The sequence below is a fragment of the Temnothorax americanus genome, unplaced genomic scaffold (genome assembly GCF_048541705.1).
Source record: "Temnothorax americanus isolate GAGA-0224 unplaced genomic scaffold, ASM4854170v1 Scaffold124, whole genome shotgun sequence".
Taxonomy (NCBI): domain Eukaryota; kingdom Metazoa; phylum Arthropoda; class Insecta; order Hymenoptera; family Formicidae; genus Temnothorax; species Temnothorax americanus.
The window spans coordinates 335,060-353,122 of record NW_027509258.1 but is presented as its reverse complement, the minus strand read 5'-3'; the positions used below and the strand labels follow the sequence as shown (position 1 = coordinate 353,122).

The 18,063-nt window shown below is 35.2% G+C and overlaps 2 protein-coding genes and 1 long non-coding RNA gene across 8 annotated transcripts; 1 reads left to right on the top strand and 2 right to left on the bottom strand.

Moving 5' to 3' along the window:
* Nucleotides 1–2,995: 2,995 nt before the first annotated feature.
* Nucleotides 2,996–4,892, bottom strand: Crim (QVR superfamily protein crim). Its single transcript, XM_077399260.1, has 3 exons — nt 4,699–4,892; nt 4,461–4,595; nt 2,996–4,342 (listed from the first exon to the last, which is right to left on the bottom strand). The coding sequence occupies exons 1-3, from the start codon at nt 4,745–4,747 to the stop codon at nt 4,062–4,064; spliced, it is 465 nt and encodes a 154-aa protein (XP_077255386.1). The 5' UTR covers nt 4,748–4,892; the 3' UTR covers nt 2,996–4,061.
* A 5,135-nt stretch (nt 4,893–10,027) lies between these two features.
* Nucleotides 10,028–17,735, top strand: LOC143893658 (post-GPI attachment to proteins factor 6). Of its 6 annotated transcripts, none has more exons than XM_077399271.1 (14): nt 10,028–10,148; nt 11,258–11,429; nt 11,736–11,949; nt 12,088–12,215; nt 12,529–12,812; nt 12,942–13,222; nt 13,385–13,513; nt 14,303–14,505; nt 14,949–15,106; nt 15,532–15,761; nt 16,119–16,313; nt 16,455–16,589; nt 16,964–17,169; nt 17,603–17,735. In XM_077399271.1, the coding sequence occupies exons 1-13, from the start codon at nt 10,040–10,042 to the stop codon at nt 17,159–17,161; spliced, it is 2,436 nt and encodes an 811-aa protein (XP_077255397.1). In that variant the 5' UTR covers nt 10,028–10,039; the 3' UTR covers nt 17,162–17,169; nt 17,603–17,735. The 6 variants fall into 6 exon arrangements, with proteins under 6 accessions (XP_077255397.1, XP_077255396.1, XP_077255401.1 ...); XM_077399270.1 differs by having other exon boundaries at nt 16,443–16,589; XM_077399272.1 differs by lacking the exon at nt 10,028–10,148 and adding an exon at nt 10,172–10,406 and having other exon boundaries at nt 16,443–16,589.
* LOC143893675 (uncharacterized) lies at nt 11,328–17,426 on the bottom strand. Its single transcript, XR_013255880.1, has 3 exons — nt 17,412–17,426; nt 11,706–11,999; nt 11,328–11,459 (listed from the first exon to the last, which is right to left on the bottom strand). It is a non-coding gene; the product is annotated as an uncharacterized LOC143893675 (long non-coding RNA).
* Nucleotides 17,736–18,063: the final 328 nt, after the last annotated feature.

The following is an 18,063-nucleotide window of genomic DNA, read 5'->3' as shown; positions in this document are numbered from 1 at the left end:
CAAAGTTAGTTTTCTACCGCTGCGCGCGTTGGAACTTCCTGCGGTCGCAAAGTTAACCGCTGCGCGCGTTGGAACTTCCTGCGGTCGCAAAGTTAGTTTTCTACCGCTGCGCGCGTTGGAACTTCCTGCGGTCGCAAAGTTAGTTTTCTACCGCTGCGCGCGTTGAAACTTCCTGCGGTCGCAAAGTTAGGGTTAGGTTAGGTTAGGTTAGGATTTGGTCAGGATATGGTCAGAAAATTTAAAAATATTATTTTTTGTTTTAAATATTTTACAATTTATTTTTTTTTATAATTTTTACAAAATTTTTCTCACGTTTAATTTTTATTTAAATTTTACATTTTTTATTTTAATTTTTGTCAATTTGGTCAGGACGTTCTATCAGATTTTTAAATTTTTTAAATATGGTCAGGTAAGTAGGAGTAGCCAATAAATGGTAAGAAAATTTTAAATATTGTTTTAATTTTTTAAAATTAAACTTTTTTTTAAATTTCTTGTAGAATTTGAAATTTATTTAATTTTTCACATTTTACTTAAATTTTTGTCACGTTTATCACTTATTTAAATTTCACGTCACGTGTGTACTGCAGTTTTTTGTCAAGTTGGTCAGGACGTCGATCAGGATTTTTTTTTAATTTTTTCAATTTAGTCAGGAAAAAGCAAAATGTGGTCAGGAAATGGTCAGGTTAGGTTAATTTTTTTTTAATTTTAATTTTTTTTTATCCCGTTTATTTCATGTTCGAACACGTTTATTTAAACGTTTATCACGTATTCAGGCTTTGTCTCCTTTACGGATTATGTTTGAAACGTTTTAAGTCCCAACCACATACTCCCTCGATACCGCGTTCGCTCGCGCACACGTGGATTGGATTGTGACCGAACTTGTGGTCTAAAACTGGAATAAACTTTCTTGTGAATAAATAAAACGATCGCCACTGTGTTTTAGACTTTGACACAGAACGTATAGAACCATCAAAGCAGGTTATGACACGGGGCTAATGAGGCTTCCTTCCTTCCAAGATAGCTCGCTTCACGTCGCGGGCTCGTCCTCTGGCGCCGCACTCGCTTTCGCGTCGCGTAAAGCCCGTATCACACTAGCGGCTCGCGGCGCGACTGCGACTGCGTCTGCGATTGCGACTCTATTTCAGCCAATCAAAAAGGTAGCTATCAGCGATTACGATTGGCGTCAGCGATTGCGACTGGCGACTGCCGTTTGGTAAAGCCCATATGGCCGCGACTACGATTGCGTCTGCGATTACGATTCTATTTCAGCCATAAGATGCTTATATATTCGGTATATATATATATATATATATTAAGAAAGGAATATTTAATGAATAGATATCTGTCGTGTATTAACAAAAACAGGATATATTTTAACTTTGGTACAAGGTACATACACTGAAACGCCTGGTTAACGGCACGGCCACTGCCGGGTCCATCCCACGATACGATTCGGAATATCAGACACGAAATGTCGCGTAACTGTCGTTCGCTTTAAACAAAGATGAATATAAGAACACGCTCGCGTAAACCAGCGTAAACTACGCTTTCTTATATACGGCGGTACGATCGTTACTTTTTACGCTGAGATAAGATACGCACACTATGGCAGTATAACAGAGAAAAAAACTTCTAGCCAAGAATGCTCTCCCTTATATACCCAAATGGCTGTTCATCCCCACCATCTCTTTTCAACTAACTCGCTTCCCGGACGTCTCTCGAGAAGTAAACACATCTCAGAAGTATCGACGTACGTCACAGGCTAACGGCCGACGTTCTCGCAACTAAAATGCTACGAAATAATATTTTATGCGATTACATGTATTTCACGTTACCTTTTGGCTAAATAAATGTTTCAAATAAAATATATTACGTATATGAATCCTTTTACATCGAGTACGGTTTTCTCTGCTCCGTAACATTTATCGCATCTAATATCGCGTAATCCGTCCATGCTTTAATTATTCTTTTTATTTTCAGGTGTCACCAAGACATTCCACGATCAACAGGATTTATAAGGTAGATTATCGAGATAAGTATGATAAAATATATGATACGTGTATAACGCAACGTAATTCTTTCCGTTTTTCAGGAATTCTAAGTAAAATAAATGTATTTGACTTTCGAAGGTCTTCGAACAGTCTCAATAAATCATAATTTAACTTGACGTGCATCACGTTATCGTTATCTCGATAAATGACCTCTAACTTAAGAAAATATAAGAAAATTTAGAGAGGCACTTCAGATTGTCACATTTTATAAAACCCTTCAAGTCGTGACACAGTCGCTACCCATGACGAAATAAAGTTGTGCAGTATTTTAAAAACGTAACGTATCATTTTCCTACCTTACCGACATTAAAACTTAGAAATTAACGTTAAAAAAAACGAGTCCTGAGCGACAATTTTCCTTCTCAAAATGTTTTTTACACAGAAATAAACATTTTTACAAAATTATAAGAAAAACGGAGGGAAGAGCGTTATACTAAACATTTACCAAAGTCGATAAAACGGAAAACGATTCTTTAAAATTTAAATAATACTGATTGTGGAAAAGAAGGGGGTCTATTACGTATTTTTTCACGAGATGATAATGCGAAAAATGAGAGAATTTACTAGAGTATCTACGATTTCATTAATCAAAATCTAGTAAATCTGTTCATTTTTCGCATTTTCACTTCGTGCTAAAAGATACGTAATAAACCCCTAGAGCTGTATTAGCATCTCGAGTCATTACTTAAGACGGTTTTTAAATAAAAGCTGTCCTACCGACCTAAAATAGATGTTTTAAACCCTAAACCTTAGTCTAAAATTAATTTATACATTAACATTTACAATTCTTTTCTCAACACTTTCACTATTATATTTCCCCAACTGTAACAATTTGGAGGATGTGATATAAAAAATAATATAAGATTAAAGTTTTAGGCCTCTTTAAGTACACATACTACAACGAATCCTGCATTAGTGGACGCGAACACGGTTTCACGGAAAAATACTTAAAAAAAATATCGTTTATTTTATTTATAAAAAGTTATATATAAAACGTATAATATGTATTACTATCTAATACTAAAGCGGTATATTTTACAGATAAGAAATATTTTTGCGAGACATGTCATTTACATTTTCTTTGTCATCTGCTTCTACTATATTAATGGACGGCTTTGCGATATGTAACGATATTTCTATACATAAAACATGTTCGCGCAATCTTCACATAAATAGATTTTGTTACATGGAAATAGTTATCAACGATATGTATACGTAATATATACTGGTATATGTCATAAACGATTAAAGGGTATTTTCAAAATAACAGGCCTGTTCGTTTTAGCTGAACATTTTGCACGGCTCATATTTCCTTGTTTTCTTTTCACGTTGGAGAAAAAAAATGTAAACCTTGCAAGTTCAGTTAAAACGAACAGGCCTAACAGTAACATACATACTTAACGATACTAAATACAAGTGTTTGTATATTCGTGTGCATGCGCGCGTGTAATAAAACAAAATGTGGATGTATAAAAAGCGGAGAACGTCAGTCATTTGAAATAAATATGTACCCAGTACAATATTATTTTCGTAATAACTAATAACTTTAAACTGAGTCACTTAAAATTAAAACAACGAATACGCGCGGATAAAGATTCTGACACCAAAATATACGAACTAAATGGCAAACGATAAATATTAATAAAACAATATCTAACGTTGCTCGCTCAGTATGGTACATTATAACTATATATGTATATGTAGACAAATGTTAAATTTTTATCTAAGCTCTGACATCAGTGTTGGAAAGGCAACATGTGCATATTATATATGCCGTTATATACACGCAGCATGGTGAGCGTGTGTTATGCGTACGTATATATAGGTATGCATGTATGTGTATATATAAAAGCTTTTCGCGCGTTCGACAGCTGCCCATTTTAAGATACGTCGTATGTTAATATTTTTGTATTAAGGCTTTTGTGCGTTTAACGTTTTTAAATGCTATAAACTTTAATGTATAAAAACTAAAATATCCATCTCGCCTAAATATACGTGTATGCAACCGCCTCAAGATATAAAATATTGTATAACAATTTCCAAAGTTACCAATAATATTGAAACGGTCATAACGTCTGCACTGTTACATCTGTGATCGAAGTAACAGAAACACCAAGTGACTTCGTCGTAATAATCACGGTGAATATCCAATTGATGAATACTGTTATTGACGTAATGACCTAATCGCACGTCCTTAGCAGCAGGTCTACAGCCTTCGTAATGATCCGCAGGAATATCCGTTCTAAAACTACGTACGGAGCTTAGGCATTCGCGAGTAATGATTGTTTCCGCTGAAAAAAATGCACACGTACATACACATATACCGTTGTATATTTTATGTTGGGTGAAACGCCAGGTGGAACGTTTAACAAGTCATCTCTATGTAGTAAGCATAAAGTTACTGAATACCTCCTTTCCGTTCGATTATTTTTACACACTTGTCGTCGTACTCTGGGCAAGTTTCCCCCCAATACCATAACCAATTTAAGGGTGTTCCACATCCAGGATGATTACTGTTACATCTGTAACAGTATAAGCTGTTGCCTGCGACAAAAATAATCTTATTATTTCAAAATAACATATCGATATAAAAATACGCTGAAATGCGTCAAAGCCACGCCCTTTTGTATCGAGCAAAATACTGTACCCTTTGCTAAAACGGTTAAGAGAAAGATCGTGAAGAATACTTGTTTCATCTTCTTCTTGTTACGGCACTAACAAGAAACTTTATTCAAACTTTGTTTATATTTTATATACACGCTTGTTTATAACGTGAGAAAAAACAGAAGCGTACCACTTCCTGTAGCACACATGAGTGAGTAGTGAGTACCATACACCACACTCTATAATATAACTCTATAGTTAGTTGTACTGTGTAGTAAAGCGGAAAGCGCACACTTCTGCTAAGAAAATTGATTGGTCCATACACATGTGCATAAGGAAATAGACCAATCAATTTTCTTATGCTTACGCCGTATGCGTTGTGCAGAAGTGTGTGCTCCCCGCTTAAAGGCGCAATTTCACGTGCCGCTAAAACAAGCGATTGAAGCGACAAATTTGTCGCTCGTATTCCAGCGCCAACAATTTGTAGTTTGAATCAGTTCAACTACAAAGCATTTACTGCTCAAACGCAGTTGAGCAGTTGATAGTCGATAGTGTCGTGTATACAGCGTGTATACTAAAGAAAACCTAACCACAAATATGCAAAGATGAATTCATTCGAGGAAAATGAACATGAAGAAGTAAGTATATATACATAAAACAGCTATTTTTATAATGGTGTTTAAAAGAAACAATTGTGCTTGATTGAAATAACTTGTAATAGAATATGTTATGTGAATATTTTGTTTTAAAATAAAATAATAAAGCCATTTACATCTTTAACGTAAACCAAAAAAAGTCACTATTTCTAAACATATATGTATAATTATGAAGTGTAAATGTATTTTAAATGCTATAGACATTGGTGCCAGTCATGACATGTGGACTATGTGAGGTATATGCGAAGCAGATAACGTCACAAAACACGAGTGCCTTCAAGGGTATACTGAATATTTTAGGATGAGAATACTTGTTATTTTTATCCCGTGTGTGGTATGTGAAAGTAATATAAATTAATATCTATTATCTGTTTAAAATAATATTTAAAAATAATATTTTATTTTGTTACAATTTGTAGAAGATGGAAGTATTATTACGACGAAGTTTAATTAATAATCAAGAGCTAACAGTTCAAGAAAACCCATCATCAATACTAACAATAAAAGAAAAAATATAAGAAGAAATTGAATGTCGATGAAAACAGAAAATTGCTTGAACTGGAAGAGCAACTAATTTTGAAGTACTGCACGCGAACCTTTGTGGAATCCACAAATTGAGCTACCACTTCGTAGTAAAAAAGCTATTGCACAATTGTGGAAAGAAGTCTCCGAAGCTTTGAATGGGTAAGCAAGTATATATTCAATGAATAACAAAATTATTACAAGAACAGTATGCAACTCTTAAATATAAATCTATTAATAAATGATTTTCTAGGAAAATTATCAGAAACTGGAAGCAAAAGCAAATTCAAGTCATTACATGATGCATATAGAAGAATCATCAACACTGAATCATTAGCAAGTGGATCGGAAAAGACCTACTAAGAAAGCAAGTGGCAGCACTATGACAATTTATCATTTTTACGCGATTCTTGCTTACGAAACCGCAAGTATTTTTTATTATATTGTACTTCCGGAATACTTATAATAAAATGTCAACATCTTTAACATTGTGTAATGTAATAAAAATAAATAACTAAAAATTAATAAAATAAATAAAAAATTAATTAATTAAATATATATTAATAAATTAGAAAATAAATTATATAAAAAATAAAAAAAAATATATAAAACAATTAAAAAAAAAACTTAACTGTTAATAGAACGAAATCAAATGTGTCACAGCGAACTGATGTTGATGATGACTCGACTACTACTATTGATGGAGATGCAGAAGAAAATAGACAGCAAAGTGAAGAAAATAAACAGCAAAGTATGTTTATCTCTAATATACTATATATAAATATAATATTACTTATATTATACATTAAGTATACTGTCTTTTTCAGACTATAATAAAAAACAAAGCACAAATAAAAGAAATTTTAACTCAGCACTTGATAGAATTGCTGATGCTTTTTGTGAAAGAAATAAACAAGCACCAATTGCTTTGCCTGATCCTCCGCAAAACGACGAAGTGGACGCAATTGTGTCCGTAGTTGAACAAAGATTGAGGAAACTTCCACGAAATACGTTAGACAATGCAGCGCAGAAACTATTTCAAATAACATATGATCTCATAAAGGAGACTGAACATTAGCAAGGCGCCGGAGAAGAGGGGCTTCAAGACGAAGAACGAGAAAAAGATAAGTGACGATAAAGAGAATAACAACAAGAGTGACTCCGGTTACGACAGCCCCGATAGCCCCGACACAACGACGTCCGGGTCCCCCGTGAAAATGAACGGCAACAACGATGTCGAAGTTAAGCCAGAGACGTGCGCTGTGACGCAGGAGTGTGCCGAACAAGTTTAACGATGCCCGACACTTTTCGACCTCTTTTTTTTACGCACCGCAGAGCGGAGTACTTTTCGCGGCCGTCTCCGCGCCGTCTCTGTCGCCCGTTTTACCAGCCTCGGCCGAACGGGCGATCGTGGATTCTTCTTTTTTTTTGTTGTTGCCATAACGACCGCGAATGACAAAAAATAAAATTTGTTAAGTAACGCGAGTGGACGAACGTAGATTTAGCGTGTCGAATACAGCTCGCGTTTAGCTCGGCAGTAAAAGCGTGCTGTATGCTTGTTAGAATTGTCGCTAGATTTACGCTCCTCAACGGAAAGAGCTGCGAAGAGATTCCCCCCCGTTTCTCCTTTTTCTTTTTTGCGGTAATTTTCTAGGGTAGACGTATTAGAATAAGGTTTACGATTCGTCCAACGGGCGATGTTTGTTATGCGTGATCAAGAGACGAGTGTTATTTGTTACAGTATTGCGATCTTTTCTTTTTTTTCGTTTCCTTATCATTAATTTTTTTTTTACTTTTTGTTCGCACTGGTACGCCGGCATGATTAAAAAAAAGACAGTTTTCCTGCGAGACACGCCGTCGTATTTAGCACGAAATGTACAAATAACACGTTAAGCGACGTTTAGTTTGTTAACACGCAGAGATATTTAATATTTCGCTTTAATATTTCGAGATATTAAGTTTTTTATTTTACCTTATTTTTTGATATGTGATAATAGTATATATTATTATATTTTATCATAATACTATTATAAACATGTTATATAGTATATACAGCTTATACTAAAGTTTATTTTCATATAGTTTATACTAAGTTTTTTTAATTATTATTTTAAAATGCATAATAAGTAATTAAATAACAAATAAACATCTTTTTCTATTATTTACAGTGTTTTTATTGTAGCATTCTTTTAAATAATGATATAAATATTATATATATATATATATATATATATATATATATATTTTGTGTGTGTATGCATATCAAGAATAAGAGCATATAAGACGCTATATTTTATATATTTCGAAATACATTTTCAGCAAAAATTATTTTGCCATGGTACAGAGCCTTCATTATTAAAATATGTGCAAAACTTATCTCGCATTTCCATATTTGTTTGAGTGCTCATATATGATCCTACTCGTTGTATTTCACGATAAGCAGAACCATTTTCAAGAACCGTTCTCCAAGTGCCAGGTATAAAGCTATTATGATCATCAAAATGATCAACCATATTTACAGGTACGTATTCATTAACGTTAATGTCCTGTTTGCGTAACCAGTTGTGCAAACACACAACGGCTTGCACAATTTTTTCTACTGTTTCCACTTTTGCAATTATTGGCTTCCTCAATATTCGCCATTGGCTAGCAAGAATCCCAAATGTGTTTTCAATAATTCGCCTAGCACGGCTCAGTCTATAATTAAAGATATTTTTCTCTTTAGTCAGTCCGCCTCTTCCTGAGTATGGCCGAAGCAAATATTCTTTTAAAGGGAATGCTTCGTCTCCAACAAGGCAATATGGCAATGTGGGACCATGTTCAGAAATAATATCCGCATCTGGTACATTCATTTTCTTTTGTTCGAACTTTTTACCAAACTGGCATTCTTTAAAATGCCACCATCACTGCGTCTACCATAGGCTCCTATGTCGATAAATGTAAATAAATAATTAGCATCACATATTGCCATTAAAATAATGCTGTGACTGTTTTTGTAATTATAATACATAGAACCAGCATTAGCAGGACACTGAAAAAAATATAATAATAATTGTATTTGACTTAAAAATCAGAGGATATCAGAAATGTAATCAGAAATGTAATATCTATATGATAATATTATTGAAATTCATACTTGAAGAACAATATGTTTTCCGTCAATGGCACCAATACAATGCGGAAAATTGCATCGATGTTCGAAATCTGCTGCAATACGAAGCCAATCTTCTTTGGTCAAAGAAGGTGGAAGAACAACTGGACACAACATATTCCAAAGTATTTCACATGTTTCAGATATGATGTTGCATATTGTTGTATATCCTAATAAATATTGATATGACATTGATATCATTGAGTCGCCAGAAGCCAAATATCTATAAATAAAAGACAATAGTGTGTTAGTAATAAATTTTAAATTATCCATATAATCAGTTGTCTATATGTCGCTTTTATATTTTTTGTTTATTTAAAAAATGTAATGAAACAAACCTTAAAGTTAAACACAAACGTTCTTCAGCACTGACAGGCTCTCTTATAAATGTCTGCTTCTGGAGTTTTAGTGCAATAATTTGTAACAAATCTTCCAATTGTGTTGATGACATGCGAAAGTAATTAATAAATCTTGCACTTTCTAATCTTATATATGGTAAGGTAGCTTTATAAAAGCCATGCTCGTTACGATTTTGAAACAGCGGTGCAACCCAAAACTTTTTTTTAGAATAATATCTTTTTTTAGTTTGATTTGTCAACAGCAAAGTAATGGCAAAAATATATCATTGTTATATTTTATTTCACTTTCTTGAATCATACGATTACAATTAGTAGCCAATTGTAATATTTTTGTTTTCTAGAAGCCATCGCGTAATATATAAGTTAATATAACTGGTTACACAAATAGTGCAAAATTTGTTTTAACTGATTACACAAACGACGCAAATCTGTCTCTCAACTTTCAATTCTGTCGCCCTGCTACCCTTTTCATGTACAAAAATTATCGCTGTTTAATTCAGCGACAAAAGTCGTCACGTGATCATTTTTGTCGCTCAAACGATCAGTTTCAGCGGCACGTGAAAATGCACCTTAAAGGTGCCTTTTCATGCCGACGCTCGACGCTCATTTTCAGCGGCAAAAAGGTCGCATGACGACGTCTCGTGTGGTCATGCGATGCGACCTTCTTGCCGCTGAAAATGAGCGTCGAGCGTCGGCATGAAAAGGCACCTTAACACTTGTTTATCTACACCTACAGTTTCTGCACTTTCGAAATTCTGCTCCTTTATCATCATCTCGAATCTCGAATGCCCGGCGCGAGGCGCGAGTATGTATTTATATGTAACATATGTATTCCGTGTCAATATTGTCATTTGGAAACCGAGAAATGCGCGTGAAACTAATCAAAACAAATATATAACGTGTTTACACTGTGAAGAGACAGAGACAGTGTTTTATATTTATTTTCTACGATTTAATATATATGTTTGTGTCATGCGTTCATCATGTTCTCCGAAACTTGGGAACTGTCCGACGTGTCGTCAACGTTTTATTTTACTCAACCTTTTGTTCGTTCTTTTTCCAAGTATGTTTATTCTTTCGCGAAAATTTAAGTTTCGCGTTAATATTTACCTGTAATACTCTGCTCGAACGTTCAGAAAGTTCTTATTTATTCAAATGCATTAAATATATACTTATGTTGAATGAATAACGTGCTCGATATGAGAAAATACATAGAACGTGGTCATTTTCAGATACGTAGAAACGGGGGTTAGATTAGAACGTGTATTTTGCTTTTAACGTTCAATAAGCATTATTAGAGCGATCGATTATTGAATTTTTCAAAGTAACTTTCTTGCGAACCCTCCGTATCGATAACGTTTGGTATGTTGATATCAACGCCTGTATTTTCACCCTTAATTTGAAATAGACAACAAAATAGAGAACAAATCGTTGTGTGCAAGGGATATGAGCACGCCATATATAATTATGATGCATCGAAACAGTTCGGAAACACTTCTCCTGTAAGATCATGTTTTCTATATCTTTATGTATCCTTTTCCTGCAGGAAGGTACGATTTACGTTCGTTAAGAAACGCCAAAACACTTTTTTTTTTTAATTGTTTAAACTTTGGCGACTCTTTTTAAAAGATAACACGTTATCGTTGGGCGGTTAAAGGCACGCAAAGAAAATGAAAAAAAAAATAGATTGAATAATATTCAGAGTGACTTTATTTAGGAGAAAGCGTTGCTTTTTGCAAAGTGTAAATAACATCGTAAACACACATACAATAACTTGAGAATATGTTGAAAGTGCGGGAAAAAAAGGACAAAGGGATGGAGAGTTTTGCTTTCGACGTTCGCAACTGCACCCTCTCCTCCCCCTTAATATAATACAGGATATATTGGTTACGGTGATCAACTTTTCGTTTATAGTGAGTCGCTGTGTAATACCACAGGCGACGCAAGAAGATCTGCTTCGCTCGTTCAAGAGCTATTCCGACGTGGCGATGTTTCATTATACGGTACCGAAGGAGGTGTTTCGAGCTACGTGGCAATTTGCTGCTTTTATGGACGATCCCACGTGCCATCCACGAAAAGTTTATATGTAAGTACAATAATATTTTGTATGATTTTTCTGAAAACTTGTACATTTTATTTATATACTTTTATTTATGACGAGACTTGACAAGCGCTTTTAGAATGGCATGCACGTACGTATAATATCCCACACGTTATTCATCTATTTTTCTTCTAGTTGGGTTCTTTTATTAGGATATACGTTGTTTAAAATCACGTATTACATCTTGTAAACGTCCATACTTTTCTAAAACCACTTGTCAAGTATATTATTTATTTTACGTTATTGTTTTTAATTATTTACGTAATCAAAGTTACTCCTTATACGTTTCAGACACATCAAGTTTGGTAGTTATCCAGTAATCTCCACGAGTACGGGAATATTTTTGACAAACAAGTCTGCCAAATGGACGGACGATATCGTAGTCCGTACTACCACTAGTTATCAGCCAAAAAATGTAACGGTTGTTCCAGTATATGAGCCCCAACCCGGAGATTGGTTTGTGGCAGCTTATATGTCTTCGTGGGACGAGAGAGTTCAGCAACAGGCATGTTGATCAGCCTTTTTATCGTTAGATGTGTACACACGTATTGTAACCTTGAATCGTTATAAATCACGTATTGAAACATCTAGTCAACACATGCGAACGCTACTCTTTATTATTCTCGCGACTCATATGTTTCAGGGACTCGGACACAAATGTCGATACAGCATAGGTACGGTAGCGCTGTGGTCTCAAATAGATAATATTAAAAATATCCCCATTACGCGTCCAACGAGATTACGAACAACCGCAACGACAACATATTACAAGTAAAAAAAAGTCTTAATAAACGTATTATCTGCCGCTATTATTTCGTATCGTTAATGTAAAATTTTTTTCAAGCAGACTGAGAAAAAATATGTATATCTACGTGCTTTAACGTGCCATACATGTAGATGCCATTTAACGTACATTTTACAAGTGCAAGATAATCTGAAAATGTTATGAAGATCTAACTTAAAGTAAATGAAAAGACAAAAACGTGTGCAAATAATGAATATGCCGCGCTATACTTTCCAGACCACTTTACGTATATTTGCACAAAGTGCAAAACATTCACGTCAGTTATTTTTCCATTTATAGGATATATATTCCGTCAGGAATATTGAGTTTCCGTTTATCAGTCTGGAACTGCACCTTTACGTTGCATAGTTTTCGTAATATTGATAAACTTTGTATCGAGGCTATGTATTTGAAGGGACGTGTTTTGCCAACGTCTAATCATCTTCATTCCACGGAATCTAAAACTCTTGCCTCAAATGCTAGTTACTCTTTCATAGAATCTTCTCCTTACGAAGATAGCTATTATTATTTATTGATTGTTTCGAGTAGCATTACAGAGTTCAACGTCAAAGTCGATGTAACAGGTAAACTTTAGTAACGTTTATTATCTCGATATATATTAAGCTGTATGTACGTGTATGTTTATATAAAAAAACGTGTAAAAAAAAAAAAAAGCGACGGTAATAAAATAAATGTATAAACACGTATTTCAGAGTGTCCAATCGGATTGACAGTAGAGAGATCGTTTACTGAAGAATACATGGACCGCGCTTCAAGTTTTAATTCCATAATAGGAACAAATACTTACGAGGAATTAATAAAACACAAGTGGTATTATAAAGAAACCAATGCTAGCAGATTTTACAATAGAGATGACGTTTACCAAGAAAAAGGCAAAAACGAGAAAAGTGAGACTGATAATCAATGTATACCAAGGTATCAATTGGTTCGTGTTAAACATGCGGAGACATTCTCAACCGTTTATCTTCTGCAGGTGATATCATCTATTCTGTTAAGATATGCTACACATTTTTCTACGCACATCGTATGGAATATATTAACGATTGGAAAATCATATTTCTTAAATCATTGTTCATGTATGATCGTGCGTGTTATTCATTATAACACGCTCTGTATTATCCGCGGTATATTTTAGGGAAAAGAGTGGTTAAGTTCGAGGCTAATATTAACTGATTTAGTCCCGATGATGACGCAGTTTGATATTTTGCCGTTGATAGATATTGGTGGTACACTTGACATCGGTGTACATCTGGAAGTAAAAAAGGTAGGAGTTTCAAAATATTACATTTTTTTCCACCTTTAATTCGCTTTTTATTTCATGTCATCTTTTATTTAATATATTACTATTTCCATCACGCTTTATTTTGTATTTATTAAATACAATGAAAAAATACTGTTTATTACGTTTGTTTCGCCTTCAAATCTTTTTTTGCTCTTGACGTATGGTCGTGTAGTCATCTCTCTATATATAGGTACATACATACACAGGTATGTATATAGAAAACCAACACGTTCCTTTATTTTCTATTTAACTTGACGGGACCGTGCATTTTTGCTATTGCAAACTTTTTTCTCACGCTTCACTTTTATTCTGCGTGCACCGAAAAAACGTGTTACGCGCGCGCGCACGTGTCTTAGAGTAAAAAATCAACACGAGAAACGAAAGATATACTGATGTACGCGTCCATAACGTTACACGACCAACTGGCGAGTGCGGCGAATGATGAGAAAAAAAGCGATAGAAAAACGTTAGTATAAAGTCAATAACTGTAAAATAAGTATAAAACGTATAAAATTTAGAATAGAGGACGTTGCGCGTAATGATGGAACACGGCGATAAGAGACCGTGTTCACGTTAGCGTAGAAAATATTAGCTCGTTGAAAATGAGAGAACGTGATATCGCGTTCCATATCGTAGGGCGGAAGTAAAGGAAAAAGAAGAAGTAGCACGTTAATAGTAGGGTGTGTTTCAGAATAGAGGAGCAAAACTTTTAATATTTTGAGACCGGCGTCGAAATCGAACGTTGGATATGTACTTTTGTAATCCTTTTAGCTGCCGTCGACACACGCGGTCTTGGTAACAATGTGCGTGCAACGAGGTCGTATACCCAAACTGGAAAACCTTAAATCTTGTCAAAATGGAACTTTAGCGATAACGTTGTCATCGTTAAACAAGCGCAACGCAAGTTTATTAATAGCGTATCCACAACCAGGCACATGGTACATTATTATTCTTGCTACATGTTATACGTCGGGGTAAGTAAGTTCTAACTGAAAAGATTTGATTATAATAGATGCAAAGATAGAAAATGTGTTAAATATACACAAAATAATTTACTTCTCTTCCATTCATTCCTTTTCTTTTATCATCGGCATTATATACGTATGATTATACGAGCGTAGTAGTAACGAGAAAATAAATGAAACAGAAATAAGCTGCTACCGGTGGAATCTTGTTTTTATATTAAAAAACGACAATAACATTTATATCCTAAGCACGTTTAAGTGAAACGTACTTCAACCTGAATAACTCTCGTTCAAGTTCGTCGAGCTATTCACGTTCAAGCTGAGATATGAACGTGAAAATTCAAAAAATTATAGAAAGGATTGCGTGTCCTATCGAATACGAAAATAATATTGTACGTTGGTACACAACGTATAGTACTGTATGTAACATGATATTTTATGTCCGCGTATAGTACACCTGTACCCTGTCAACGCGAAAAAATGTCAATACTACTGAACATACGTACCAGAAAGTGTACATTTTCTGACCAAAGTCCTTGCGGTACGCACGGCCGTTGTCAAGAAATTCAAAAGAATATCCTTCATTATGCGACGTGCACGTGTTTTAAAGGTAACGTTATTTCAACATAACTTTATGCACCCGTGATTGTACTTTTTAATTTACTACACCGAGAGAGACGTACACGTAAATATAATTAAATGGAATATTTTACGCGTAATGCTAACACGCACGCACGCACGCGTATGCACGCACGAACAAAAAGCATCCTACGTTATTTATACTTGATCAAAAAGTGTCTGATTTAAAAGTATAAAATAAAATTTACTTCAGTGACTGAGGCAAGTTACGTCTGAGACGAGAGGCGTCGCGTCGTTTCGTTTGAAAACAAAATTTATGCGCGTAAAAGTGCATGATTGAAAAAGATTTGACGTAACAAACGTGTGCACACGAACTGTAAAGATCTGAATTATATAGAATTACTCGAGCACACAAACTTATAAGCTTCTGCTATATATAACATTTCACGTACTCAGGTTACACAGGATGGGCGTGCACCGATGTTTCGAGTACCGTATCTGCTATTTCTCTCATTAGTGCCACGCTGCTCGTCATGAGCAATATCTTTTTCGTACCAGCCATATATATAGCCGTAAAACGAAAGCTATATGCAGAAGGGCTGGTGTACTTGATTACCATGCTGTTCTCGTCTTTGTATCACGCCTGTGATCAAAGTGACGGACAATTTTGTATTACAACGTACGAGGTATGTCTACACAACGTTTTCTTTATTTTTACACACACACACACATCCTGTTTAATTACGCTCTATAAAAAAAATTCAAATTCTTGTATCATATCGATTTTATTAAAATGAGAGAAACTAGTATTTTTATTATATTTAATAAATAATAATTAAGGACAGAGAGTTTTTATACGTAAATTTTTACAAACACGTACACACACACTCACACATATATATATATATATATGCATGCATGCACACACATTTTAATCTAATCTTAAGTGAATTACGTTCAACATACGTACTAAAATTGACTAGACATCTTTCAGTACATCATATTTATGATTTATGACATGATATATAGTATTTATTTGGTAGATTTTACAATACAGCGACTTTTTTTCGAGTATCTTGGCATTTTGGGTGACATTGGTAGCAATGGCGGACGTACCGCGTGCTTTTGTACCATTGTGCCATATGACGGGAGTGTTTATAATCACTTTTGGGATGCAACGTGACAGACGGTGTTTAATCAGTACATCAATACCGCTATCATTGGGTATTATCATACCGGTAAATCTAGAATACGTTTTGTTAATCTAGGGTGATTTTACACAAAAAAAATAATGTTATTATTATTTTTCACGATTACTTGAAGAATTTTACATTAAGGATTGACACAAGTATTATATAAAAACGCAGCTTCTGTTACAGATTTTTACGCACACTTACCGTATTTTTCAATCCAAGAAATGCAAAAAACCAAGCAAAAGGATACTCGTAGGTTTGCTCTTTGCTATTACAGGTTTATTACTTTACTCTTTCATTGAAACGGAGAAAAACTATCAAGTACGTATATTTACAACACGTAGATATATATCTTACAAAAGTTTTCGTGCCTCTAAGACGTATCGCGTACTTATAAACAAAGTTTCGTGCGAATATTTCGGAAATGTTAAAAAAAAAAAAAAGAAGAAAAAACGCACCATGCACGCGAATGCGATGCAAATATCTCGCGTTATATCGACGTGGCGAAAAAGTTGAAAAATTTGAAGCTTTAACGTTCACAAGTGGTAAAAGATTTTAAAGGGTCAATGGATTTTATTCTAGGAATTAATTTTGTTTTATTCACTCTAAAGCAGATTTCATTATTGAATCATAAAATGGCGTAAAGTATTATTTTCTTCTTTCAGAAACCTTATTTCTCATTTGCTTTGTTGCAGTACGTTCACAGTGTTTGGCACATTATCATGGCGATATCGCTAATATTCCTGTTGCCACCGGCAAACGCGCAACACACTACATCCGTGACAAATACTTCATTCGACGATGATAGCGAATCGTGGGCGTGGAAAGAGTCTTATAGGATCCCCACATTTGCGATACGTGATCAGGAAAATCGAACGATCGCGTCAAATTAATATATCATGTATGTGAAACAGAGTTTCGACGTCTTCTTTCTCCTACTCCTATAGCTAGCTCTCTTCCCCCTTCCGTTTCCCTAGCCCTACCTTCCTAACCTTACCCTTCGCCTCGCTTCGCTTCTTTTCTCTCTAACAATCCAGTAAACGATCTGCCCGCGGTATAAAAATAGATTGGCAGCAGATTTGCTCAGATATCTTAACAAATCCACGCCATCGGCTGTCGGCTGTCGTCGTTGTATGCACATACCACATATCTCAGACATATCCCAGTAAGCAAAATGTTAACGGCGTACAGACTGGCAGCAACGTTGATTAGAATCCATTAGAATATTAGAATCCCACACCAGACCAGAAAAAGACTATACGTATTTTATTGCAAATACATTGGTATGTATATATATTTATATATAGGTATATATATATATATAAATCTTGTAGTGTCGCACGTTTCTGCAAGAGGTCTCCATACGCGCATCCCTCTTTCGACTTTCGAGTCTTTCGACCCCCACGATGGCCAACACCACGTTCGAGTTCGAGGACCATCGACTTGCGTCGATTACCGTCGATACGACATACGACGCAACGACCACTTGTCCACTTATGACCAGCGAAAGCGTGTCAGGTGTCAGTCGCAGTCACAGTCAGTCGTCACCGTCAACCGTCAGTCGTCAGTGTCGTCAGTGTCGTCAGTTGCGCCGCATTTACGATTTACGTTTTGGCAGTCGTCGGCGTCGGCTTGTCGCTCGACCGAGCGTAAAGCGTAATATCTGTGACTCGTGTATCTGTGTTTGCCCGGTTCGCCCCCGGTTCTCTAATTCTCTTTTCCGCTCGCTGTACTCATTCGCGACTGTGCGCGTTCGCGACGCGCGCGCGCGATTATCAATTGATCAATTGGTAAA